The sequence below is a fragment of the Capra hircus genome (assembly GCF_001704415.2).
Source record: "Capra hircus breed San Clemente chromosome X unlocalized genomic scaffold, ASM170441v1, whole genome shotgun sequence".
Lineage (NCBI taxonomy): Eukaryota > Metazoa > Chordata > Mammalia > Artiodactyla > Bovidae > Capra > Capra hircus.
In genome coordinates this window covers 2,887,051-2,914,727 of record NW_017189516.1, presented here as the reverse complement: position 1 = coordinate 2,914,727, position 27,677 = coordinate 2,887,051, and the positions used below count along the sequence as shown (strand labels likewise).

Sequence of the window (27,677 nt, the reverse complement as noted above, 5' to 3'; positions counted from 1 at the left end):
GGAGGCTTTAGAAATTGCTGAGGAAAGAAGAGAAGTGAAAGGCAAGGAAGAAAGGAGAAGATATACTCAACTGAATGCAGAGTTCCAGAGACTAGCAAGGAGAGATAAGATCTTAAATGAACAATACAAAGAAATAGAGGAAAAGAACAGAATGGAAAAGACTACAGGTCTCTTCCAGAAAATTGGAAATATCAATGGAACATTTCATGGAAGGATGGGTATGATAAAGGACAGAAATGGTGACCTGACAGAAGCTGAAGAGATTAAGTCGAGGTGGCTGGAGTACACAGATGTATACAAAAATGGTATTAATGACCTGGATAACCACAAAGGTGTGGTCGCTCACCTAGTGCTAGACATCCTAAAGTGCAAAGTCAGATGGGCCTTAGGAAGAATTATTATGAGCAAAGCTATTGGAGGTGATGGATTTCCAGCTGAGTTATTTCAAATCATAAAAGATTATGCTTTTAAAGTGCTGTACTCAATATGCTGGCAAATTTGGAAAACTCAGCAGTGGCCACAGGACAGGAAAAGGTCAACTTTCTTTCCAGTCCCAAAGAATGGCAATGCCATAGAATGTTCAAACTACCGTACAATTGCTGTCATTTCACATGCTAGTAAGTTTATGCTCAGAATCCTTCAAGCTAGGCTTCAACAGTATGTGAATCGAGAACTTCCATATGTACAAGCTGGATTTAGAAGAGGCAGAGGAAGCAGAGATCAGATTGCCAGCATTTGTTTGATTATGGGGAAAGCAAGGGAATTCCAGAAAAACATCTACTTCTGCTTCATTGACTACACTGAAGCCTTTGACTATGTGGATCATAACAAAGTATGGAAAATTCTTAAAGAGATGGGAATACCAGACCACCTTACTTATCTCCTGAGAAACTTGTATGCAGGTAAGAAACCAAGTTAGAACCAGATGTGGAACAACAAACAGGTTCAAAATTGGGAAAGGAGTATGAGTAGGATGTATATTGTCACCCTGCTTATTTACCTTCTCTACAGAGTTACCTCACGTGAAATCCTGGGCTGGATGAATCAGAAGCTAGAATCAAGATTGCCAGGTGGAACATCAACAACCTCAGATATGCAGATGATACCACTGTAATGAACGTGAAGAGGACCTAAAGAGCCTCTTGATGAGGGTGAAACAGGAGCATGAAAAAGCTGGCTTAAAACTCAACATTCAAAAAACTAAGATTATGGCATGCAGTCCCCTCACTTCATGGCAAATAGAAGGGGAAAAGGTGAAAGTAGTGACAGATTTTATTTTGGGGGGCTTCAAAAATCACTGCCGCCAGTGATTGTAGCCATGAAATTAAAAGATGCTTGCTCCTTGGAAGGAATGCTGTGACAAATCTAGACAGAGTATTAAAAATCAGAGATATCACTTTGACAATAAAGGTCCATAAATAAAAGCTATTATTTTCCAGTAGTCACTTACAGATGTGAGGGCTGGACCATAAATAAGGCTGCATGCTGCAGAATTGATGCTTTCACATTGTGGTGTTGGAAAAGATTCTTGAAATTCCTTGTACAGCAGGAAGATCAACCCAGTGAATCCAAAAGGAAATCAACCCTGAATATTCATTGGAAGGATTGATGCTAAATCTGAAGATCCAGTACTTTGGCCACCTGGTGCAAAGAGCTGATTTATTGGATAAGACCCTGATGATCAGAAAGATTGAAAGCAAAAGGAGCAGGGGGCAGCAGAGTATGAGTTGTTTAGATATTGTCACCAACTCAGTGGACATTAATTTGGGTTAACTCCGGGAGATAGTGATGGCAGAGCAGCCTGGCATGCTGCAGTCCATGGCGTTGCAACAATTAGGACCCAGCTTACCCCTGTTGAACAATAACAACAACAACAACACTGCCCTTGTTTTCCTTAAGTACATTCATTCCTAGGTATTTTATCTTTCTGTTTCTGTGGTGACTGGGATTGTTTCCTTAATTTCTTTCTGAGTTTTCATTGTTAGTGTATAGGAATGAAAGAGATTTCTATGTATTTATTTTGTATCCTGCAACTTACTAAATTCACTGGTTAGCTCTAGTAATTTCTGATAGCATCTTTAGGGCTTTCTATTTATAGTATAATATCTCGAAACAGTGATAATTTTACTTCTTTTCTAATCCCTGAATTCCACAACCTTTAGTATTCTATTTTTATTTTAATTTGAAGGTGTTTTCTAATGTCTCTTGTGATTTCTTATTTGACCTTTTTGTTATTTAAGAGTGTCATGTTTAAATTATGCATATTTGCATTTTTCCCACTGTCCTTCTGTTACTGATTTCTAGTTTCATTCCATTGCTATTGGAGATTTTAAGTTTTTATTTTATTTTTTTAATTTTTTAAAATAAGTTAGTAAACTTTTTCATTTAATTTTAATTTTCTTTTATTTGAAGTGTTGTTAATTTTATGTTTTGGATGTTTTAAAATTTATTAAGGCTTGTTTTGTGCCCTATTATGTCTGTCCTTAAGAAGTGTTAAATTAAGTTGAGAAAATTTGTACTCTGCTGTTGTTGAATGGAGTGTTCTCTTTGATAGGACTTACTGGTTGACATTGTCGTTCAAGTTCTGTGTTTCCATCTTCAGTTGGCTTATTCTGTTTTTTACTGAAAGTAGGGTATTATGTCTCCAAACTATTTTTGTAGAACAGTCTATTATTTCTCCTGTCAATTCTGTCAGTGTTTGCTTCATATAATTTGGGACTCTGATTTTGGTATATTTATCTTTATGATTGTTATATCTTCTTGGTAATCTATAGATGTTTTCTTTGCAGTTAACATGGGATGAGATGTAACCTCCTAAAGTCATAATGTTATAGTTTGAATTTAATGAATTTAACTTTAATCATGTAGAAAAATACTGTAAATGTATTATACAGCCCCATTTCCCCTTGCATATAATTCATGTTACACATTTTGTTTTTATATATATTTATGCCCCAGTAACATACAGTTACTTTTTATGGTTTGTCTTTTTAATTCTATAGAAAGTAAACTTGGAGTTACAAACCAAAATGTCAATAATATTGGGTTTTGTGTTTGGCCGTGTGTGTTTTCCATACATATGGATAGTTCTTTATCCATTTTTCAGTATTCTTTCATTTCAGCCCGAAGGCTTCACTTTAGCATTTCTTGTTGCATAGGTCTATTTTTAATGAACTGTCTTGGTTTAAGAATGTATTAGTTTCTGCCTCTATTTTGAATGATACTTTTGTTTAATATAAAATTCTCAGGTGACAGTTACTTTCTTTCAGTAGTTTAAAATATATCATTGCACTGCCTTTTGATCTTCAAGTTTCTGATGAGAAATAAACTGATAATGTTATTGATGATCCCTGTTGTGATAGATCACTTCTCTCTTGATACTTTCAAGATTCTTTCTGTGTTTGTACTGTGAAGGTGTAACTATAATGTGGTTAGTCTGAGTCTCTTAGTTTATCTCAGTTCAAGTTTGTTGTGCTTCTTGGATTTGTAGATCCTGGTCTTTACTCAAATTTGGGAGTTTTGGCCATTATTTCCTCAAATAACCTTTTGCCTGTATTTTTCTTCTCCTTTGACTCTCATAATATGTGTATTGGTCTGCTTGATGATATCCCACAAGTCCCTTGGTCTATCACTTTTCTTAATTCTATTTTCTTTCTGCTACTTAGACTTGATAATTTCAGTTGACACCTTCATGTTTAATGATTCTTCTTCCTGCTCTTTTTCCTGCTTTTTTCTTTTTCAGTTCCAGATTTTCTGTTTGGTTCTTGTTTGTAATTTCTACTTTGTTGGTATTCCCCATTTTGTATCTTTTCTTGATTTTTTTTTAGATTGTGCCCAGTTTTGCTTTGTGTAATGAGTCCATTGTTGAGTACCTCTTAGGGATGTTTTCTGTTATTTTAATTTCTTCTTTTGAATTGCCCATGTTTTCCTGTTTCATTGTTTGGTTTGTGCGTTTTTTTTTTTTAAATCACCATTGGGGGTTTAGCTATTAGAATGTGATAACTCTGGAAGTTAAGTTTTCTCCCTTCCCGAGGATTTTTTTGTATTTTTTTCTTTAGCTGTTACTGTCTGATTGTTATGAGACTCTTCTCATTTAATTTTACAAAGTTTGTTTATTGTACATCATTACGGAATGCTCTTTTCCTTTCACTAGTGTTCTGTTAATATTTTGAGAGAGATTTCCTTGAATGCTAATTTCTTCCCAGTCTTTTTAGATTAGCTCTGTACTGGGATACATCCCTAGTACTTAACTAGGCTTGCAGTTAAGCTAAGGATCCCTCTGAGGTTAAAACTTGAGGTTTGCTCAGTTTTTTTTTTTTTTTTTTTCCTGGGGAAACATGGCTTTTTAAATTATTCTGTATGTTTTGTTAGTTTCAGATGCCTTAAATTCCAAGAGTCTTATCCTAGCTTCTTTTCTGGGCCTTAGATGGTCAGTTGTATTTCTCCATGTATCATGTCTTGGCCCTGGCATCTGTGGGTTTACAATTGCCTTGTAACTATTTTTTTTTTCTTTTTGAGCATTTCCTTCTGTTTCTCCCATTAGAATTTAAGTTAGGTGAAATAGTAGTAAGAATTTTATGTCATTCCTTCAGTTACCCTCTGGCAGGTTAGAATAGCTGTACACAATAACTAGCAAATAATTAATACTGTACTCCCTCTGGTTTGAGGAAAGAAACTGTCCACAAGGCTACTGCTGCTTCAAGAATAAGACTATCACTTCACTAAGAGGTAGTGGGGTAAGAGCAAGTAAAAATACTATAAAACTTTACTACCATTTTGAAAATGGCCTTTTCTTGATTGGTCATTTATTTGGTAGCTATTATAAACCTTTGACTGTTTTCCAGAACTCTGACAAAGTTGGTTCAAACAGTTTCTGATTTTTAAAGTTTTTTCCTTTTTCATTTGTTTTTATATTTCTGTGCGAAAACAGGAGCTTAGAGCTTGTTTCTTGTCATTTTGCTGACATCTTACTTTTCCCTTAGTTTTTGAATGTTATAATCCATGAGTATAGAATTATAAGTTATTATCTTTTTCTTTCATCTGTGTAAAGATGTTGCTTCGTCATGACATGTTGTTTCTCGTCTTTATTTTTGCCCCTCACCCACCCATGTGTATGTAATGTGTCTTTTTTTCTTTTTTTAAATGATTAGATGTTTTAATGGTTTGTGAAAAATTATCTATTTATCACCGACTTTCAGGAATTGATGGTTGTGATTTTCTTAGTTTTTATTCTGCCTGGTGCTCCTTTAAGTTGCTGGTTCTGTGGACTTATAGTTTCTATAAAAATTTTTGAAAGTTTTGACCATTATTTCTTCAGACAAGGTTTTCTGTTCTTTTCCTATATGAGACTCTAATTACATATGTATTAGATTGCTGGGCATTTTCCCAGTAGTTTCTTCAATTCCTCCCCCTGCCCCCTCCCCCCTGTTTCATTGTAGGTAGTTTCTCTTGCTTTGTCTTCAAGCAAGATCTTTTCTTCTTTTCCATTATGATGCTAAATCTCATTCAGTGAGTTTTTCATATTAAATATTTATTTTTTACATTTTTATTATATAGAAATTACATTTGGTTCTTTCTTATAGCTTGTATTTCTTTTCCCACTGTGTTCACATCTTCCTTTCAGTATTGGAACACATTTTACATCTGCTTTGTTGTGTTTGTCTGCCAATTTGAACATCTCTGTCATTTCTTACCATTTTTGTTAAGTGACTTTTCTCTTGATTATTGTTCATATTTTTTCTTGATGTATCTAATAATGTTTTATTAAAAACTGCTGCTGCTGCTAAGTCGCTTCAGTTGTGTCCGACTCTATGTGACCCCACAGATGGCAGCCCACCAGGCTCTGCCGTCCCTGGGATTCTCCAGGCAAGAACGCTGGAGTGGGTTGCCATTTCCTTCTCCAGTGCATGAAATTGAAAAGTGAAAGTGAAGTCCCTCAGTTGTGTCTGACCTTCGTAAGCCCATGGACTGCAGCCTACTAGGCTCCTTTGTCCATGGGATTTTCCAGGCAAGAGTACTAGAGTGGGTTGCCATTGCCTTCTCCTATTAAAAACTAGACATTGTAAATTGGGTATTGTTGAGTGTATGTTGTATTCTATTGGAGAGTGCTGGCATTGTCTGTATAGATATTTAAGGTACTTATTAGTTCAGTTTAATTATTCTTTTTAATTTTTGGCTTTGCTGGGTCTTCACTGCTCTGTGTGGGCTTTCTCTAGTTGTAGCGAGCAGGGGCTACTCTCTAGTTGTGGTGTGTGGGCTTCTTATTGCCGTGGCTTCTCTTGTTGTAGAGCATGAGTTGTAGGCTCACAGCCTTCAGTAGTTGCAGCATGTAGGCTCAGTAGTTGTAGCACAAGGGCTCTAGAGTATGGGCTCAGTAGTTGTGGTGCGCAGGTTTCGTTGCTCTATACATAACGTGTAGGATCCTTCCAGATCAGGGATGGAACCCATGTCCCCTGCATTGGCAGGTGCATTCTTAACCTCTGTAGCAGTAGGGAAGTCCCCAGTTTAATTATTTTGATATTAAAAAAAAAACAAAACTCTTAAGGTGTGTCCCTGTAGTTTATGGATGGTTTTGCCCCACTGCAAAATGTGTGGCCTTTGTCTGGTTTCTACAGAATGCCCTGAGTTAGTATGAAGATCATACTCTACCTTGTTTAAAACTGAATGCCTTCCAGACCTATATGATCACTGGGGACTATTTACCTCATGACTTCTTGGTCACAATTTGTCTGGCTTTGTGGAATTTCATTCTTCATGTGCATTGTAATACTCAGCTAAGACTGAAGTGACTCCCATTTTGATTTCTGGAGGTCTTTTTGTATAGCTCTTTTCTCTCTGTAGTTTCTCTGTATTTTTTCCAGCTCTCTGAGCTTGACCTCTGTTTCCCCAACTCAGCACAACTCCAGAGTTCTGCTTGGGTTATCTTAAATTCTGAAATGTACCTTCTGGCAGCAATCAAGAGGGATTAGGGCCCTCCTTGTTGATTTTTCTTCTCTCAGGTATCAGTGTCCTGTTGGTTCCTATAATCCAAAGTCCAGAAATGTTTGGTTCATATGTTTTGTCTACTTTTCTAACTGATTACAGCAGGAAGACAGATTTGGTCCCTAATATTCCATCATGTATCAAGGTACTTAATCTCCATCAGCAGAAATGGGGCTCAGCCTTTTCAGTGTGTTGCTTAAATGATTTTGTATTCATGTTTTCTTTTCCTTTTTCAATTCAGACATGGGATGCATGTTCTTATTTATTCCTTACTATAGCTTAATTTATTTCTCCTAAATTCTCTCATTTCATTCCTGTCTGTCTATTATTAGTTAAATAAACCTTCCTTAAGTTGTACCTTTAGTGCATAAACACATGTACTTAGTCACAGATAAGTAGACCATTTCTTTGTAAATTATCTTCTCCATTCAGGTTGAAGATTCATTCATCTCTAATCCCAAAGATAGTGCTTAATAGCTAAAATGTCATCCATATCACTTATGAGCATATAGTTCAGAAGTCTTGGTTAAAGCCTTATATATTAGTTTTCTACTGTGCATTAAAAAAAAAAAACTATCACAGCTTAGCTAAAAACAAAGCAAAGTTATTATCTCACAGTTCAATAAGTCAGGAATTTGAGAGTGGCTTAGCTGAGCCTGACTCTGCTGGGTCTTCTGCTCAATTTCTCACTAAGTTGAAATTGAAGATGTTCGCCAGAGCTGCAATTTTCATCTAAGACTTTGTGCTTTTTTCTAGCTCACATGTTGGCAGAATTAAGTTCCTTGTGATTCTGGCAATGAGGTTCTTAAGTACTGTAGACTTCTCTATAGTGTGGCAGTTTGCTTGTCTTGGAGACCAGTAAGAGAACATCTCTTACACATCAGTCTTTTAAAGGGCTTACCTTGCTTAAGCCCACCTCATCTAAGGGAATCTCCCTTTTGATTATGTCAAATCAACTGATTAGTTGCCCAGTTACGGGAATGATTATAGTTACAGATCTCAGTCACCCCCAAGGGAATGAAGTTATATAGAATGTTTACAGCAGAGGATTGGAATCTTGGAGGCCATTTTAGGGTTCTGCCCACCACACCTTGCTAACAGGACAAGACATTCAGATAATTTTCCATTTTGGCTTATGTCTTTGACACAGCAGTATGAAGCTGGGATACATCCAAGCTAGAACACAATAAAAATTTGTTGAATACTTAGTCTGTGCCTGATACTTTGTATTCTTTGCCTCATTTAATCGCCACAACAACCTCATGAGAGTTATTTATAAGCTTTCCTAGTTTCCACATGGACAAACTGAAGCTAAGAGAGTTTAAGTAAGTTGTTGAAATGGAGCTGGGATCTAAATAACCAGTGCTATTTATACTCTACCACATCTGGATTTGTATATAATTTTAGTTTTATCAAGGTAATATATTACAAATTTGTGACTTGTTTAAATAATTTTTACATGTAATAATGATACTATAGTTATGATTTTAAAAAGAGAGAATGTCCTTTTAAAGAGACATTCTAAAACATTTACAGATGAAATGATATACTTGCTTGGGTTTGCTTCAGAATCATTTATGGGATCAGAGGAGTTGGAGAATGGGTGAGAGGCTGCCAGTGAAACAACTGGCCAGAGGTTGATAATTTTTGAAGCTGAATAATGGGTGATAGGGCTCATTATGCTATTCTATATACTTCTATTCATGTTTGGAAATGTCTATAGTGAGTATCAAGTAATCATTCATTCCTAGTTACAGTTCTAAATAAGGAAAAAAGTACCAACTAAAATTTTATTCTTAAACATCATAATGTCCATAGTTTAAAGTCATGACTCTTTATTGATTTTCATGGAACCATAAACCTGTTCATATAAACATTTTCTTTATTAAACTATTAATGCATAGTGGTTAAGTTCATGGACTATGGAGCCTAGCCCTCTTGGTATAAGTCCTAGTATTGTGTTACTTAAGAGTTGCATGACCTTGTATAAGTAATTTAACTTCTCAGTCTCTCAGGATTTTTTTTTTAAATTTGTAAAATGGCAATACTTGTACCTAGCTTATACAGTTCTTGAGTATACTATGTAATTGGGATGTAATTGGGATGAGACAGCAAAGAAATATATTCAGACACATGTATTTGTATTTATGTATATGTATTTAAGTTTTCTTTCAAATAATAAACTTGAGGTGATTGTTTCCCTTTTGCAATTAAAGGGTGTTATATATTCTTGTTATGCTTTTGAGCCTGAGGTTCTCATACCAGTGTTTCTGAAAATGTTTCCCTTTCACAACATATTTACAGTGGTTTTCAGTGGGAGCCTTTTGGAATCTCGGGTGGGACAGTTCTTGTTTGGGACTGTCTTCATTCACATTGTAAAACATTTATATTTACCTTCACTACTGCCTGAATTAAATACTAGTCATGACCAGTCATTGTGGTAACCATAAGTTTCCTTGCACATTTTCACATGTCTTGTAGAAGAATGTGAAGCGAGTGAAGCGAGTGAAGCTTGCTCAGTCGTGTCCGACTCTTTGTGACCCCATGGACTGTAGCCTACTATGCTCCTCCGTCTGTGGGATTCTCCAGGCAAGAATACTGGAGTGGGTTGTCATTTCCTTCTCCAGGAGATCTTCCCAACCCAGGGATCGAACCCGGGTCTCCCGCATTGCAGGCAGAGGCTTTACCATCTGAGCCACCAGGGAAGCTCTAGAAGAATAGAATCCCACATAATGGTGAATTTTAATGATGATGTCATTGGTTAATTTAGAGTGCTCCTTTTCTCACATCTCTACCTATCACGTGTTAAGGTGTTCAAGGTGAAAACCAATGAGCTATTAATAAATTACCAACATTACAACAGTGATTCAGAGTCTTGTAGAGGTTTTTTTTTTTAATTTTAGAAAACTTGTAAACTAATGATCCATCCTGGTCTTACTGAACAAAAATTACTGGATTTTAGTATGGAAGTAGACATGTCTGTATTTTGGAAAACTTCTTTTAGTAAGATTCATATTCCACCATTGCTTAAAAGGTTTCTTTGAGCTTAACTATCTATAATTCCCTTTCTTGTAGGTGATAGAAATTGAAGATGCTTCACCGACTAAGTGTCCAATAACAACGAAGTTGGTTTTAGATGAAGATGAAGAAACCAAAGAACCTTTAGTGCAGGTTCATAGAAATATGGTTATCAAATTGAAACCACATCAAGTAGATGGTAAGAAACCATTAGATGGTTAAAGTGTTTTTCATTAAATTTTACCAATATTTGATGGCCCCAGTGTGCCTCACGTTTCTGCTAAGACCTGGAGTTACTTTTACTGGTGAGCATAACAGATATGATCTCTGCCTTTATGGAGTGCATAAGCAAATGAGGAAGAACAAAATTGAACATTGCACAGAAAATGAGTTTTGTGAAACGGGAAGTGTGTGCCACTCACAAATGGGTATGTATAGCAAGTGGATTTCACCTAATCTGCAATGGTTAGCTAAGGGCAGCGGTGTGGTAGGGAAAGGTACAGTTAGCTAAAAGCCTTCTTTAGGAAATGCTTTTTCAAGTATTTTTGTTAATAATATTCCTTTATTGGTTTTGGAAAGATATCCAATTATCCCTATCTGCTTTGTCTGAGCAGAATCAATAAGTCAATTTTGAGGGTGTATGTGAATGAATACATTAAGCAAATTCTGTAGTTCCTACTTCTTAGGTAGCAAGCCCATTTCTTGTTGAGTTTTTAGTGTTGAATAAAGGGAGAAATGATAACTTAGCTCCTGAGGTTTCCCCTCCCGCCCTGAATTGACTCAATAAATCTGAAAGTATATTTGATAGGGATCTATTCTCTTTGGATAAAGTTTCTATTAGATTATTTATCTGTCTCTTTGGATCATCCCAGGGAATGCAGAAAAGGTGTGCTGTGATACCTGAGAGGAATGAAAGTCACCCTGTTGTGTGCCTGTGTTCACATTTTTTCTAATAAACCTTAGCGGTGGGTAGGGGGGTTGTGTGTAAAACAAATCTCATTTACATTAAGAGATTTTTGTCTCTTTCTTTTTAAAAAATTCTGTTTCTTAGAAGTTTTAGTTATGTTTATGATGTATTTACGAAGGAAGATTTTTTAACTTGCACCTTTAAATTTGAACTTAACAAAGATATCATTTTTAGGTGTTCAATTTATGTGGGATTGCTGCTGTGAGTCTGTTAAAAAAACAAAGAAATCTCCAGGTTCAGGATGCATTCTTGCCCACTGCATGGGCCTTGGTAAGACTTTACAGGTAAGAACATGAAGGTATTCTGTTCTTGTGCATTCATGAATTAAAAAATGTATACTATGTTCTGTTAGGTTCCAGATGCGGTTGTAGGGGCTGGAGATAAAGCAGTGAATAACAAGATTTCTCCCCCAAGAAGCTTATATTCTGGTGGGTGAGAGAGATTTTATTCAAATGAAATAAGAAATATGTACTTTCAGATAATGTTAAGGAAGCATAGAGAGGTAAAGCATTTTTTAGGAAGCGATGTTTGAACAGAGACCCTAATGAAGTGAAGCAGTGGGATTATAGGCATAGCCAGTAAAACTGCAAAGATTCTGAGGTGGAAATGAACTTCCTTTACAATTTTCTTTTTGTCGTGCTGTGTGGCTTCTGAGATCTTAGTTCCTCTATCAGGGATTGAACCAATGTCCTCGGCATGAAAGCACAGTCCTAACCAGGTAATAGTCGGTGATCCTGTAGTAATGAGAACATAATGTATTTTCACTATTAAAACACTACATTTCTGAATGCAGGAAGTTGCAGGAAGACTGCAGGAATTGTAGCAGAGTTGTGGAATTAGTGAAAAGATACATATATATATATATAAAATATATATATCAAAATATATGTATTATATATATCTGTATATATATGTAATTCCAAGCCATAAGACAGTAGATTCAGTGAGTCAGAACACTTTGCAGTGGGAAAATACTCTATGATATAATTCTCTTCTAAATGGGAAGTGGTATTTTCTAAAGATCATAGGAATGTTCTCTGGGGACTAGGGACTTAGTAGCTATTTTGCTGTGGTTATTGTTTATTATATTCATATTATTATTATTCCTGATCATAAAATCATGGAGCTTTAGAGTTGGAAGGACGTTATGTATCATCTAGTTGAATTTCTGCCTTTTACATGTTATATCTCTTTGTACTTTTCCTGGTTTGGAAATTGTGACCTTTGCCTGGTTGCTTTATTGTTTAAACAGCAAAAAAAATCCCAACTATTATAAGTTTGCTCAATTTATTTACTTTTTGAAGATATTTAAATGAAGGTGGCAACTTAATTTGTTTTCTTGTAGGTGGTAAGTTTTCTTCATACAGTTCTTTTGTGTGACAAATTGGATTTCAGCACAGCTTTAGTGGTTTGTCCTCTTAATACTGCTTTGAATTGGATGAATGAATTTGAGAAGTGGCAGGAGGGATTAAAAGATGATGAGAAGCTTGAGGTATATTTAAAATATTTTCTATTATGAAAATAACTGCATAAAATTCATATAGTAAAAAATAAGATTTTTAATTGTCAGTGATGCATGTTTCTGTGGGGATATTTAGTATTTATGCATTCCTACCTTTAAAAATCTTTAATTTCCCACCAAAGGTCTCTGAATTAGCAACTGTGAAACGTCCTCAAGAAAGAAGCTACATGCTACAGAGGTGGCAAGAAGATGGTGGTGTTATGATCATAGGCTATGAGATGTACAGAAATCTTGCTCAAGGAAGGAATGTGAAGAGTAGGAAACTTAAAGAAATATTTAACAAAGCATTGGTTGATCCAGGTAAGATATTAACAGCCACTGAGATAACAAAGCAAGTTGAATGAAAAATGTGCTTATTATGTTTTATTTAACAAATACTAATTGACCAACTATTAAGTAGCTGGCTATTGTTTATCATTCAGGTTTTTGCTTTCTGTTTGTTTCTTAGTATACTTTCATTAAGATGAAATGATCCTTAATATTGTCAGATGTTCAGAATTCACTTGCTGAGTCTGAAAATGTTTGAGGTTTTCAATAAATAAGCAATTAAAAATGTACCAGGTATGTCACAATTGGAAATTCCTCTGACTGAATATTAGACAATCATGAGAGCTCTCTCCATTCTCTGAAAACAGTTCTTTATGTTTCTTTTCCAACTTTATATCATTAGAAGAATTGCTGCATTTTTCCTTTTTTTAAATGGTCATCACTGTGGAAGGTTAATATTTACAGTGGTGTTGACAGTATCCTCATGATGCAAGATCCAAATATTTAATCCCTATTTGTGACTTGGAAAAGCAGCAAGTTGTACTGTCCCAGAGCCAATCAATATTTAGTTATTTGTATTCTATAATTTTTTCTTTTCAAACTTTGTCTTGTTATATCTAATTACTTTAAGACACTGTTGAGGCTTTAGATGTTTGTTGAGAAAGTCTAATTTTTCACTGCCAAAATAATAGTATTATTTTGAATAGAATGATTTGAATAGAATAATTTGAATTTGAATAATAGAATCATTTGAATAGAATCCGTGGCTTTGCCCCTTTTAAATTTTATTTTTAATTTATTTTTTCAGCTTATTGAGGTTTATTTGAGAAGTAAAATTGTAACAGTTAAAATGTATAATGTAATCATGTGATACATGTATACATTGTGAAAGGGTAACCCCCTTTGTGTTATACATCCATTATCTCATGTAGTTTTCTTTTTCTTTTTGGTCATGACATTTATGCTCTACTCATTTTCAGATTTCAGTGATAGAGTGCATTGTTATCATCTATAGTCACCTTGTTATCACCATGTTGTTTATACATTAGATCCTCAGACCTTATTCATTTTATAACTGAAAGTCTGTGTTCTTTTGCCTTTTTTTTGTAATGATGTAATCAACATGTACCAAACTAACTGCCATTATAAATGTTAAGTTTGTCCTTTTCTCATGACTAAAATAGTTGTCTAAAAGTCCTGTGGTGGTTTTGTTGTCAGAGAGGTATAAGCTAGTGAATAGTATTGCAGCATATTTTTCAGAAGGTTTCCTTGAAACAGTTTAAAACAAGTTTCAGATGTTTAATGTGATCATGAGGAAATAAAAAGAAATGAAAGCTTATAACATAATTAGTAATGTTTGTTTTTCTATGTAAGCTATTTAGTAACATTAAAAAAGCATTATTTTGAAATTTTTGTTTGTTTGTTTACAGACAAGTTAAAATGACAGTAAAGAAAGCTCCTATTTATCTTGGACCCAAATCCCCCATTGTTCATCTTACATTGCCATGGTAGATTTGTCAAAACTAAGAAATTGATATATTAGTAACTAGACTCCAAACCATATTTGAATTTTACCAGTTTAATATTACCATCCACTTTCTGTTCCAGGATCCCATCCAGGGTACCACATAGCGTTTGTCATGTCTCCACATTCTTCTCTGGTCTATGACAGTTTATTAGTCTTTCTTTTATTTTCTGTTATCTTGTCAGTCTTGAGGAGTGTTATTAAAGTATCCTGTAGGATGTTCACTGGTGTCTGTTGTTTTTCTTGTGATTAGGCTAGTGTTATAGTGACAGTATATGTGGAATATTGCCAAACAGGCGTATTCATCCGAGCCTTGGTGTCTGAAGTTTGGGCTTGGTCACATAGACATGGTTGACCACTCATGTGGGTCATCTTAGTTTCTAGTCCTTCCAGAAGTTGAGAAGATGCTACATGCCCAGAGTTGATCTCCCTTCAGCCCCATCACCTTGTTAGCATAGACTATCTCTAATGTTTCCCAAGCCATCTAGGTAAACAAATTTTTATCTAGTTAGACATTGCTGGAATTTAGAGGTTACTGCCCTAGAGCTGGAGGCAAAAGCTAAACTTTTTTTGGGGCTAGGTTAATCCTCTACTTCACTACATATATGTGTACATAGATAAAAATTACCCTGTTTGAGGTGGTTATTTAAATAAAATGGGATCATAATGTAGATTTTGAAACTCTCTTCCTTTTGTTTAGTAACAACACATTTGACATATCTTTGAAGGATAGTACAAAGAAATGTACATCATTAATTTTAAGTACTGCAACATTCCATCATAGCATAGTTTTATTAACCCCTTTGACCAAGCTTTTAAGTTGTTTCAATTTTCTACCGTAACAATGCTTTAGAGAATATTTCATGTATCTTATGATACTTGTGGAAGTATATCTTTAGGTTAAATTCCCAGAAGCTGAAATTTGGGTTAAGGGTACAACATATTTTATATTTTAGTAGATATTATGAAATTGTCTTCCACAGTGTTTGATTAACAGCTTGTGAAAAGTGAAAGTGTTAGTCGCTGTGTTGTGTCCAATTCTTTGCAACCTCATGGACTATAGCCCACCAGTCTTCTCTGTCCATGAAATTCTCCAGGCAAGAATAGTGGAGTGGGTAGCCATTCCCTTCTCCAGGGGATTTTCCTGACCCAGGGATTGAACCCAGGTCTCCTGCATTGCAGGCAGATTCTTTACCATCTGAGCCACCAGGGAAGCCCCGTTGATACTACCTTAGACTTCTACAAAGAATGTATGAGTACCTACTTTACCACACCCTCATGAACATGTAATATTAGGTAGTAAAAATCATTTTAATCACTTGTATAAAGGATAATTTTTATATTTAGATAACTTTTTAGGATTCAAAGTAAATAATAAGTTTTTACATATAAAGCAAGATACTTATTTTCATTTTTAAAAAGTTGATTAGTTTAAAAATAGCTCTTATTCTTCATGTAGCGCCATCTGAACATTGAATAGCAGTTGTGTTTTTTGATCAATCATACTGAAGGAGTTACTTCTGAAATCATGTAAAAGATGCATTTTCTGTAATCCCTAAAATACAGGGGATGATTCGACAATTGCTGTTGTTTAAATCAGTGTTTAAGTAATTTATGTGTATATTAGCTCAGTTCAGTTCAGTCGCTCAGTCATGTCCAACTCTTTGCAACCCCATGAACTGCAGCATGCCAGGCCTCCCAGTCCATCACCAACTCCCGGAGTTTACCCAACCCATGTCCATTGAGTCGGTGATGCCATCGAACCATCTTATCCTCTGTCATCCCCTTTTCTTCCTGCCTTCAATCTTTCCCAACATCGAAGTCTTTTCAAATGAGTCAGCTCTTTGCATCAGGTGGCCAAAATATTGGAGTTTCAGCTTCAACATCAGTCCTTCCAATGAACACCCAGGACTGATCTCCTTTAGGATGGACTGGTTGGATCTTCTTGCAGTCCAAGGGACTCTCAAGAGTCTTCTCCAACACCACAGTTCAAAAGCATCAATTCTTTGGCACTCAGCTTTCTTTATAGTCCAACTGTCACATCCATACATGACCACTGGAAAAACCATAGCCTTCACTAGATGGACCTTTGTTGGCAAAGTAATGTCTCTGCTTTTATATTAATATGCTGTCTAGGTTGGTCATAACTTTCCTTCCAAGGGGTAAGCGTCTTTTAATTTCATGGCTGCAATCACCATCTGCAGTGATTTTGGAGCCCAGAAAAATAAAGTCAGCCATTGTTTCCACTGTTTCCCCATCTATTTCCCATGAAGTGATGGGACCAGATGCCATGATCTTAGTTTTCTGAATGTTGAGCTTTAAGCCAACTTTTTCACTCTCCTCTTTGCACTTTCATCAAAGGGCTCTTTAGTTCTTCTTTACTTTCTGCCATAAGGGTGGTGTCATCTGCATATGGGAGGTTATTGATATTTCTCCCAGCAATCTTGGTTCCAGCTTGTGCTTCCTCCATCCAAGTGTTTCTCATGACGTACTCTCCATAGACGTTAAATAAGCAGGGTGACAATATACAGCCTTGACGTACTCCTTATGAGAAGGCAAGAAGATAGGACATGGAAAGATGAACTCCATAGGTCTGTAGCTGCCCAATATGCTACTGGAGATTAGTGGAGAAATACTCTAGAAAGAATGAAGGGATAGAGCCAAAGCAAAAACAACACCCAGTTGTGAATGGGACTGGTGATGGAAGCAGGGTTCGATGCTATAAAGAGCAATATTGCATAGGAACCTGGAATGTCAGGTCCATGAATCAAGGCAAAGTCGAAGTGGTCAAACAGGAGATGGCAATTGTGAACATCAACATTCTAGAAATCAGTGAATTAAGATGTACGGGAATGGGTGAATTTAACTCCGGTGAGCATTATGTCTACTACTATGGGCAGGAATACCTTTGAAGAAATGGAATAGCCATCATAGTCAACAAAAGAGTCCAAAATGTAGTACTTGGATGCAATCTCAAAAATGACAGAATGGTCTCTGTTTGTTTCCAAGGCAACCATTCAATATCACGGTAATCCAAGTCTATGCCCCAACCAGTAACACTGAAGAAAGCTGAAATTGAACAGTTCTATACAGGACCTTCTAGAACTAACACCCCCAAAATATGTCATTTTCATTATAGGGGACTGGAATGCAAAAGTAGGAAGTCAAGAAACACCTGGAGTAACAGGCAAATTTTACCTTGGAGTACAGAATGTAGCAGGGCAAAGGCTAATAGAGTTCTGCCAAGAGAACACACTGGTCATAGCACACACCCTCTTCCAACAACACAAGAGAAGACTCTACACGTGAACAGTCCCAGATGGTCAACAAAGAAATCATATTGATTATATTCTTTTTAGCCAATGATGGAGAAGCTCTATACAGTCAGCAAAAACAAGAATGGGAGCTGACTGTGGCTCGGATCAGGAACTTACTGCCAAATTCAGACTGAAATTGAAGAAAGTGGAGAAAACCACTAGACCATTGAGTATGATCTAAATCAATCCCTTATGACTATATAGTGGAAGTGAGAAATAGATTTAAGGGACTAGATCTGATAAACAGAGTACCTGATGAAGTATGGATGGAGGTACATGACATTGTATAGGAGATAGGAATCAAGACCATCCCCAAGGAAAAGAAATGTAAAAAAGCAAAACGGCTGTCTGAGGAGGCCTTACAAATAGCTGTGAAAAGAAAGGAAGTGAAAAACAAAGGAGAAAAGGAAAGATATACCCACTTGAATGCAGAGTTCCAAAGAATAGCAAGGAGAGATAAGAAAGCCTTCTTCAGTGATCAGTACAAAGAAATAGAGGGAAACAACAGAATGGGAAAGACTAGAGATCTCTTCAAGAAAATTAGAGATACCAAGGGAACATTTCATGCAAAGATGGGCTCGATAAAGGACAGAAATGGTATAACAGAAGCAGAAGATATTAAGAAGAGGTGGCAAGAATACACAAAAAAGATCTTCACGACCCAGATAATCAGGATGGTGTGATGACTCACCTATAGCCAGACATCCTGAAATGGGAAGTCAAGTGGGCCTTAGGAAGCATCACTATGAACAAAGGTAGTGGAAGGTAATGGAATTCCAGTTGAGCTATTTCAAATCCTGAAAGATGACGCTGTGAAAAAATGTCAACAAATTTGGAAAACTCAGCAGTGGCCACAGGACTGGAATAGGTCAGTTTTCATTCCAATCCCAAAGAAAGGCAATGCCAAAGAATGCTCAAAGTACCACATAATTGCACTCATCTCACACGCTAGTAAAGTAATGCTTAAAATTCTCCAAGCCAGGCTTCAGGAATACATGAACTGTGAACTTCCATATGTTCAAGCTGGTTTTAGAAAAGGCAGAGGAACCAGAGATGAAATTGCCAACATCCACTGGATCATTGAAAAAGCTAGAGAGTTCCAGAAAAACACCTATTTCTGCTTTATTGACTATACCAAAACCTTTGACTGTGTTTATCAGAATAAACTGTGGAAAATTTTGAAAGAGACGGGAATACCAGACTACGTGACCTACCTCTTGAGAAACCTGTATGCAGGTCATGGAGCAACAGTTAGAACTGGACATGGAACAACAGACTGGTTCCAAATAGGAAAAGGAGTACATCAAGGCTGTGATATTAACCTGCAAGCAATTTGTGTTTATAGGATACTTTACCCAAGAGTGCATATGGTTATTTTTATAGAACAAATCATATGTATTTCTTTTGAAAGAGCCACTCTCTGGTATGAGATCTGTAGCTTGGACCATGTTTTTCTTCCTACCTCCATACCCATGTAACAGTCAGTTTAGCTGTCCTTTATCAGTTAAATTTTTTCCCAGCAGTGACTACCAGTTACGTGAAGTAAGTCAAATGGGAAGTACTTTACTACTTGGTCTGTTGTGATTTCTATAGTGTTTCTTTAAATGTAGCTTTAGTAATTTGTCTTTTCTCGTATATATAAGTTACTCTTCGTCTCAAGTGGTAGTTTTAACTTATATTGTGCTCTTATTCAGAGGCCCTTAAGTACCATCATAATAGCACTTTAATAAGATTAATACTGTTAGTACCGCATTAACTAAATACAGCAACAGATAAAATATAACTGTTCTTATCAGGATGTTGTTTCCACAGCATCTTTCCATAAGAGCAGCACTGAAAAGTGGGTAACTTTACCTAAATCGATTTTTCTTTTAATTTTATTATGTATTAAATGTTGTTTTTCTAGGACCTGACTTTGTTGTTTGTGATGAAGGCCATATTCTAAAAAATGAAGCATCTGCTGTTTCAAAAGCTATGAATTCTATACGATCAAGGAGGAGAATTATTTTAACAGGAACACCACTTCAAAATAACCTAATTGAGTGTGAGTCAATGTGTAAAAGAATGTATCCAGTTTTGGAGGAGTTACTGTTAGGAACTTGGAAAGAAATGCTGTGCTAAATGAAAGTTTTAGGAAGGTGGAGATTGGAGGAAAGTTGTGTTGAATTGATGTCAGGATATAGTTTGCTGAGGCTGAGGATAAATGATGAGAACCCAAAGAAGTGACTTGTGAGTTTCCCTCATTTTCATATGTGTGTGGTGACACTAAAGAGGGAACATGAGTTACGCAGCAAGTAACAAATTGAAATATCCCATTGTAATCTGTTCTAATAGTTTTTTGTTATTTTTATGTTATTTCCATTCTCTTACTATTTTTATAGTTTCTGTTTTCTGTTTTATTATTTGTAATACTGGTTACTGTTTCACTTTATCTTTCTTTATATTTATCTATACTATATGTCTATATTTTATCTTTAGTTTTGTCTGTTCCAATTTCCCCTTTTTTCTTTCCCCATTTATAGAATGTTGCCCTGTTTCACATTGTGGTCCTATATAGCATAGGGCAACTATTTAGGACTTCTTGAACTAAAATTAGTTAATTCAAAATTTGATCTAGTTGCTTATTAATTGATTTTATTATTTTGGTTCAGTATCTATGTTGTTTTCACATGATACCCTTGCTGATCATAAAGTCATGGGTAGAATTGCAGAGCAGTTGTTGTGTACTCAATATGTATTATAAAGACTAGTGAGTTAGAATAAAATGTTCTAGGTGTTTTTCCTAAACAGTCTAGAATTTTGGATTGAGTTTTATTTGAATTTCTCATCTGGTTTAGGTAATCCAGTTCTAGATGAGACTGATAAACCAGTGTTTAGTCTACACTCAGTTTGGTGTTCTTTCTTTGTATCTTGATTCTAATGCTGCCATGGCATGCATTTTTGACATGAGCTTTATGTCAGAGAATTTTTCTCAGTTCTTTTAGCTGTTACTGTTGTTAATGCACTAATATCTTCTTTCTTAGATCATTGCATGGTTAACTTTATCAAAGAAAATTTGCTTGGATCCATTAAGGAATTCAGGAATCGGTTTATAAATCCAATCCAAAATGGTCAGTGTGCAGATTCTACCATGGTAGATGTCAGAGTAATGAAAAAACGAGCTCACATTCTCTATGAAATGTTAGCTGGATGTGTTCAGGTACAAGTACATTCCACAGTAATAATATATTGTTACTTTTTTATATTGTAATCTTAAAATGTTTTCTGAATTTTAACGTGAATTATTTTGTGTTTTCTGTCTCCTTCTTTCAGTAGTTTTACAGTTAAATCTTCTTGCACTCTTTTCCAAAGTTCATTTAGTATTGAACTTTTAAAAATTTGCATTGAGAAGTTTAGAAAATACTTAATTAATTCATTTTCTGGATGTATAGCTTGATATGGTTATATGTTAATGTTTAGATTTTCCTCATCCTCAAGATAGGGGATATGTAAAAGGACCACAGCTATTATGATTAGGAAATTTCTGTGCTCACCAGAATTTATAGTATAGTATTCCAAACCTCATTTGTTTGAAATGGTTATAAGAAAGGCACTTATGAATTATGAAAGAAGTAATCCTGAAGAAACAGTTTTATTAATTCCAAGTACATACAATAACTTTAATGGACTAATAGTGTTCTTTCCGCATAGATCTTCAGTAAACCATTGTTAATGAGGAGGTAAGTATTTAGAGACTAAGCAAGCAGTTAATAGATCTCAGTTCTTTATTTTTCTTAAGACACCAGCTATTAATGTATATAACAGATGAGATAGGCTGTCCTTTTGACTGACTGTACTACCGTTATATAAGGTAAAGTCTTTCTGTTTGTTTAGGTTACCCACAGGTACTTACTAGCAGGTACTCTTATTTCTGTATTACTGCTACTACCTAGGTGGCATTTTTCTGATTTAGGTAGTCATTTGTATCTATCACATTAGTGTTCTTTCTTTCCTGTTCCTATATTAAGAATGCCTATACATGGCTTGTTTTCTCAATTGGACAAACATTCCCCCTGATGTTATATGTTATCCTCTGGCATGTTGACACACTTTACCCAAAGGATAACCCAGACTACATTGGACTTTGATTCATCCGTTTTACTGTATGATTAAAGCAATTCTTTTTGCTAGCACTACCTACTGTATCCCCTCCCCACCTTTTTTTTCTTTTCTTTTTTTCTATATAGAGGAGACCATTTGAAAACCTAAATTGCTCACTTGGTAGTATGGCCACTTCAATTTAAAACCTGCCTGGTGTGTTGCAGTATCTTTTTACCAGTGAGTCATACTATGTAGTCACATGAAATACATTAACTACAATTAAATGGGATCATTGTGTGATTAAAGAGGGTAAATATATTTAAGTAAATGTTTTCTTATATGTCTGGTACCTTTTATTTGTGTGCACTTTTTAGTTGCAAGCAGTGATGATTCTTAGAGCAGTTAATTCCTGTCATATATTTAACTAATTTTCATTCTGTTTATTATTAATTACAGAGGAAAGATTATACAGCATTAACAAAGTTTTTGCCTCCAAAGCATGAGTATGTTTTAGCTGTGAGAATGACTCCTATTCAGTGCAAACTCTATCAATACTACTTAGATCACTTAACAGGTAACAAATAGACTTAGTTTATTGTTTTTTTCTTTCTTAAGACATTCCTTTTCTGAAGAATGCTATCATGGTAATTTTACCACATCAGTTGTTCTTTTGCAATTTTGGATTTGTATAAAATGGTATGTTTATATTATAAAAACAAAAAATATTTCTAATTAAAAAGCTAATATTCTCAAAATAAAATTAAGGAACAAATTAGTGAGAAAATATATAGAATATATCAATAATGCCTCAATTTGTAAAGAGCTTTTATTTCATAAAATATATATTTTACTAAATCCATAAAAGAAGATACAGAAAATTCCATTGTATTATTAAAAAATATCTGACCACATTAATAAAAAACCTATAAGTCAGACTAATGAAATTGCCTTTTAGGTATCAAATTGACAAATGTTGAAGGGAAAAAAGGGCAAAATACAAAGCAGGGCATATATTATGTCCCAGTGTTACAATAAAAATACACAGAAATGCCTAAAATACACAAATATGTTAATAACAGGTTATTTTCTGAGTGATTACATTATGAGGAACTTATACTCTTTTTCATATGCTTTTTTAAAATTGTTGTTATTTAAGCTTATCTTTGACTATATTGGATCTTAGCTGCGGCATGTAATATCTTTTGTTGCAGCACACAGGCTTCTCTTTACTTGTGGCATGTGAGTTCCAGAGTATGTGGGCTGTGTAGTTGCAGCATGCTGGCTTTTCTCTAGTTGTGGCATGTGGGCTGAGTTGCCCCACAGCATGTGGGATCTTAGTTCCTGGACCAGGGATTGAACCCGTGTCCCCTGCATTGAAGGCAGATCTTAACCACTGGTCTATTAGGAAAGTCACTCTATGTGCTTTAAAAACATGTAGCAGATAGATACTGTTTCATCATCAATAAATTCAGGTGTTTGTATGTGTGTTTGTCCAAGGTTGTCACCATTCACAGAGCAAAACGTTAGTTTCTGTTTGGTCTGGAGTGAAATTTTTTACTTGTTGGTCACTTTATTCTGGTACCTTTCCCCAGTGGATGTGCCAGATTTATTTAGGGGCTATAGGTTAGAAGGTGCTCTTCAGCTATTTTCAATACAAGTGATCAAAAAAAAATAGAGAGTGGAGATTTATACACACACATTATAGTGATGCTTCATATTAGTAGTTAAAATAACACTCTTTGTGACAGATAGTTTCTATTTTAGAAAATAGAATAATGATGATGGTCCTGAACAGTTCTTCTACTTTGGGGAAAACAGGTTTCGAATGTTTGTATTTTATAGAGATTTTTTTGCTTTATTTTTAAAACAATTTTCTGACTGACTTTTGAAAGGAGATCATTTCTATTAAGTCACACATTTTCATTTGTGTATTAATCATAAGCTATTAGATTTATTGTACCATGTGGACTTGAATGACAAGTACAGACATCATTAACTAAATATAGTCATTCCAGTGAGAAAGAGAGGGATGTTGAGACCTGTCTTTCATTAATCTCTGAATAATAAAAGGTGCTAAATTTGGTCACTTAATATTTTCTCCAAAATATTTAAAATTTTGTTTCATTATGGGGAACATACTGTTTAAAAATATTAAAGAATCAGTTGTGTTTAATAACCAACAGCAAAATGTTAATATAGCTCATGTATAGATATTAAAACATTCTTTCTAAGAGCAGTGCAATTTTAAGATTTAAGGGGGTCTCATTTTTTATGACTTTAATTGATAGTAGATATCTAAAGTACTAACTGCTATAGCTTCTTAACTAAGAAAGGTATGGTTGTTAATTTATCTGGTGCCATGAATCTTTCAGTCATGAGAATGTCTTGGAATTTCCCCCTTACTAAATGTGATGTTTTATTTTCCTTAAAGTAGAATAACCTGAGTTAATAACCCCTTGAAAAAAACTCTCATAAAAGGCCAAATGGATTATATTAAAAGCTGCTTTATCTTGATTCTCACTAGAAACCATCAAAGTGTTTCTCCCAAAATGTCACCTTTCTCACTTGCAGTTAAAATCTTTGATACTTTATTGATTACATAGTCCAAAAATACTTTTGTTTCTTTGACTCTTTTTATATTCAACTTAGCTTTAAGAAGTTCATATAAATTTTTCTTTTAATGCTAGCAACAATTTGATGGTAATTTTAGTAGTAATAATTTATCATATATTTAATATTTGTAGAATTAAAGTCATAAGAGACTAAATTTAATGAATTTCAAGAAAATTAGTATCATCTTAATTTTCCTTCATTCTCTAAAAAATACAGTTCTTTTCCTTCCTTTTTACCATCAAATTCTCTGGTGGCTCAGACAGTGAAGAATCTGCCTGCAGTGCAAGAGATGCAGGTTTGATTCTTAGATCAGGAATTTCCCCTGGAGGAGGGCATGACAACCCACTCCAGTATTCTTACCTGGAGAATTCCATGGAGAGAAACCTGGTGGGCTACAGTCCATGGTGTCACAAAGAGTCAGACACAACCGAGGAGCTAAAACTTGACTTTCCATCAGAAGTTTCAATTTACATGTAAGCCTCTGCTTTCAGTAGACACTTTAGGTTTTATAAGTGTGAATACTTAGTTTTAAAACAGCCTGATTTTTAGCTTAAATCACTATTAAAATCCATACATTGTCTTAGGCATGCAGAAATGGAGCACATACAAAAACAGTCTACAGAATGGAAGAAAATATTTGTAAGTCATTTTCCTAAAAGGGATTAATATCCAGAACATAAAAAGAACTCTTACAACTTCTGTGTGTGCATGTGGTCATTTGCTTCAGTCATGTCTGACTCTTTGCAACCCTGTACACTGTAGCCTGCCAGGCTCCTCTGTCCATGGGATTCTCCAGGCAAGTGGGTTGCCTTGCCCTCCTCCAGGGGATCTTCCGGTCCTAGGGATCCAACCTGTGTTTCTTATGTCTTCTGCATTAGCAGGCGGGTTCTTTGCCACTAGCGCCACCTGGGGAGCCCCTTACAACCTAACAACAACAAAAAAACAACAAAATTAAAAAATGGACTTAGGGGTTTTCAATAGACATTTTTCCAAAAAAGATATACAAGTGACTGATAAGCACATTAAAAGATGCTCTACATTATCACTAGTTATTCAAGAAATACAAATAAAACCAAGAGATATCACATCACACCCAATAGGATGACTCTCAGATAAAGAAAGATAATAAGTGTTGGAAGTGATATGGAGGAATTAGAACACTTGTGTAGCTGCTGTGACAGAAGTGTGGTAGTTCCTCAAAGGGTTAAGCAGAGAATTACCATGTGATACAGCAATTGTACTTCTAGGTAAAATTCTACTTTCAAAATAATTGTAAGCAAGAATTCAAAACAGATACTTACCAATTCATGTTTATATAGCTGCATTATAGCCAAAAACATGGAAGCAGTCAATGTGTCCATCAAATAATGAACAGATTAACAAAATATGATATATGCAAACAATGGAATATTACAATCTTTTAAAGAAATTCTGACGTGAATGGTACTTGGAGACATCATGTTAAGTAAAATAAGTCGGAAACAAAAGGACAAATACTGTGTGATTACATTTAGAATTGACTAGAAGAATCAGATTCATTTAACGGGTACAGAGTTTCTGTTAACAATGATGGAAAAAGTTTTAGAAATGGAATGTGCTGATGGTTGTACAACATTTTGATTATACTTAATGCCACTGAGTTGTACTCTTATAAATAGAAAACAATAAACTCCTGTTATCTTACAGGTTGATTCAATGGTTCTAGAGTAGGGCTTAGGCAGCTGCATTTTTATAATTCCTCTGGGTGATTCTGATGTACCCTCTGCCTGAGAATCACCTCTCTAAATGTTGCTCAATATGATTAGCCATCAGGGAAATGTAAATCAAAACCAGAACAAGATATAGGCATACCTTAGCCTCTTTAAGTGTTCAGGTGAAAAGAAGACTCATTTATGTCTTTGTAGAAATAAAAGGATTATAAGGGAATGCTATCAAGAAATTAGATGCCTCATTTTCACAGCAATGATTTCTATCATACACAGTGGCAATACCTCTAATCAGGCAAAATAGCGAGTACTGGATTTTTATGCTTTTTTATTCATATTTCATATCATTACTGAATATACATCTTGTCCCTCATGTGTGGACAGAAAAATGTTATTGTTTAAATACTGTTCTTTTAAAAGATCAACTTTGTTCTTTTGTGTTTTACCCCCTTGATAATTTTGTCATCTTAATGAAATGTGCATTCATTTTGTTTTTACTTCATTTTCATATAAAAAATATATTGTTGAAGTTTCCCTGGGCAAAATAAATAATTTTTTTAACTTGAAAAACACTTTTTATAAATGCTGGGTTTTTGACATAAGAGTTTTGCTTAAGTACTGCATACAGAGAGTGGCTTTATCTAAAGCAGGAATTTGTAATATAGAGCACATGGATAGAATCTAGGACCTGAATAAGAAAATACTGCCTATTTTCACTAACCTTTATCAAAAATATGGCATTTTTCCAGTAATTAAACCATAGTAGTATTAGTGATAGCTGTGACTTTGTTACCAATAGAAATAAGAAATATTTCTACATATTATTGTTGTTACTGATATCTCAAACTTATTTACCTTTATCAGTACTTCAAAATTTCAGGCCATTGTTAAAGTTACTACTATATTTTGTTATTTAGTGTATTAATAAGGTTGCATATCATTATACCACAAGTGTTTTTTTGTAGCATTTTGATGATTTCTGTATGTTAGATTTCTTTTGCAGTCCTGTTTATGTGTTTTGAAATAGTCTAAAAGTGAGGGCCTATTAGCTTCTCTACAGGGCCAGAGTATTCTGATGCACAGATCAAGCTAAGGTCCTAATACAGAAACACCTCAGTTGAACTAGAGAATTCTTATGTCTTAACGTTAGCTCTTTTTTTTTTTTTTCTTTTGATCAGGTGTAGGTAATAGCAGTGAAGGCGGAAGAGGAAAGGCCGGTGCAAAACTTTTCCAAGATTTTCAAATGTTAAGTAGAATCTGGACTCACCCATGGTGTTTGCAGCTGGACTACATTAGTAAAGAAAATAAGGTAAATTAACTAACCTAAAATTGATCAAAAGGTGTCTGTAGTAAGTAGAATAACTTTGGAAAAAGGTTGATCTATATAGACTTACTGTATATTCAGATTTCTTTTTCTTTGTGGTACAGTACTTCAGCCTATTTTATTTCTAGTTAATTACTCAGTGTTTAAATGAATTGTGATTATGGAAGGAGTGTTAAATGTTAATCTTTTTAAAAATTTTTAGTGGCATATAGTTGATTTACAGTGTTGTGTTACTTTCTGTTGTATAGCAAAGTGAATCAGTTGTACGTATATCCACTCTGTTTTAGATTCTCTTCCCATATAGATCATTACTGAGTATTGAGTAGAGTTCCTTCTGCTATACAGTAGGTCTTTATT

General features: G+C 34.9%; 1 protein-coding gene across 1 annotated transcript in view; it reads left to right on the top strand.

The window, feature by feature from the left end:
* ATRX (ATRX, chromatin remodeler) overlaps nt 1-27,677 on the top strand; it is a 235,207-nt gene that overhangs the window by 165,096 nt on the left and 42,434 nt on the right. The window contains exons 18-25 of the mRNA XM_018043618.1: nt 10,057-10,198; nt 11,141-11,250; nt 12,312-12,458; nt 12,611-12,788; nt 19,504-19,641; nt 20,621-20,796; nt 22,134-22,251; nt 27,175-27,305. Coding sequence (XP_017899107.1) covers nt 10,057-10,198; nt 11,141-11,250; nt 12,312-12,458; nt 12,611-12,788; nt 19,504-19,641; nt 20,621-20,796; nt 22,134-22,251; nt 27,175-27,305 — 1,140 coding nt within the window. The remainder of the gene's footprint in view (nt 1-10,056; nt 10,199-11,140; nt 11,251-12,311; nt 12,459-12,610; nt 12,789-19,503; nt 19,642-20,620; nt 20,797-22,133; nt 22,252-27,174; nt 27,306-27,677) is intronic.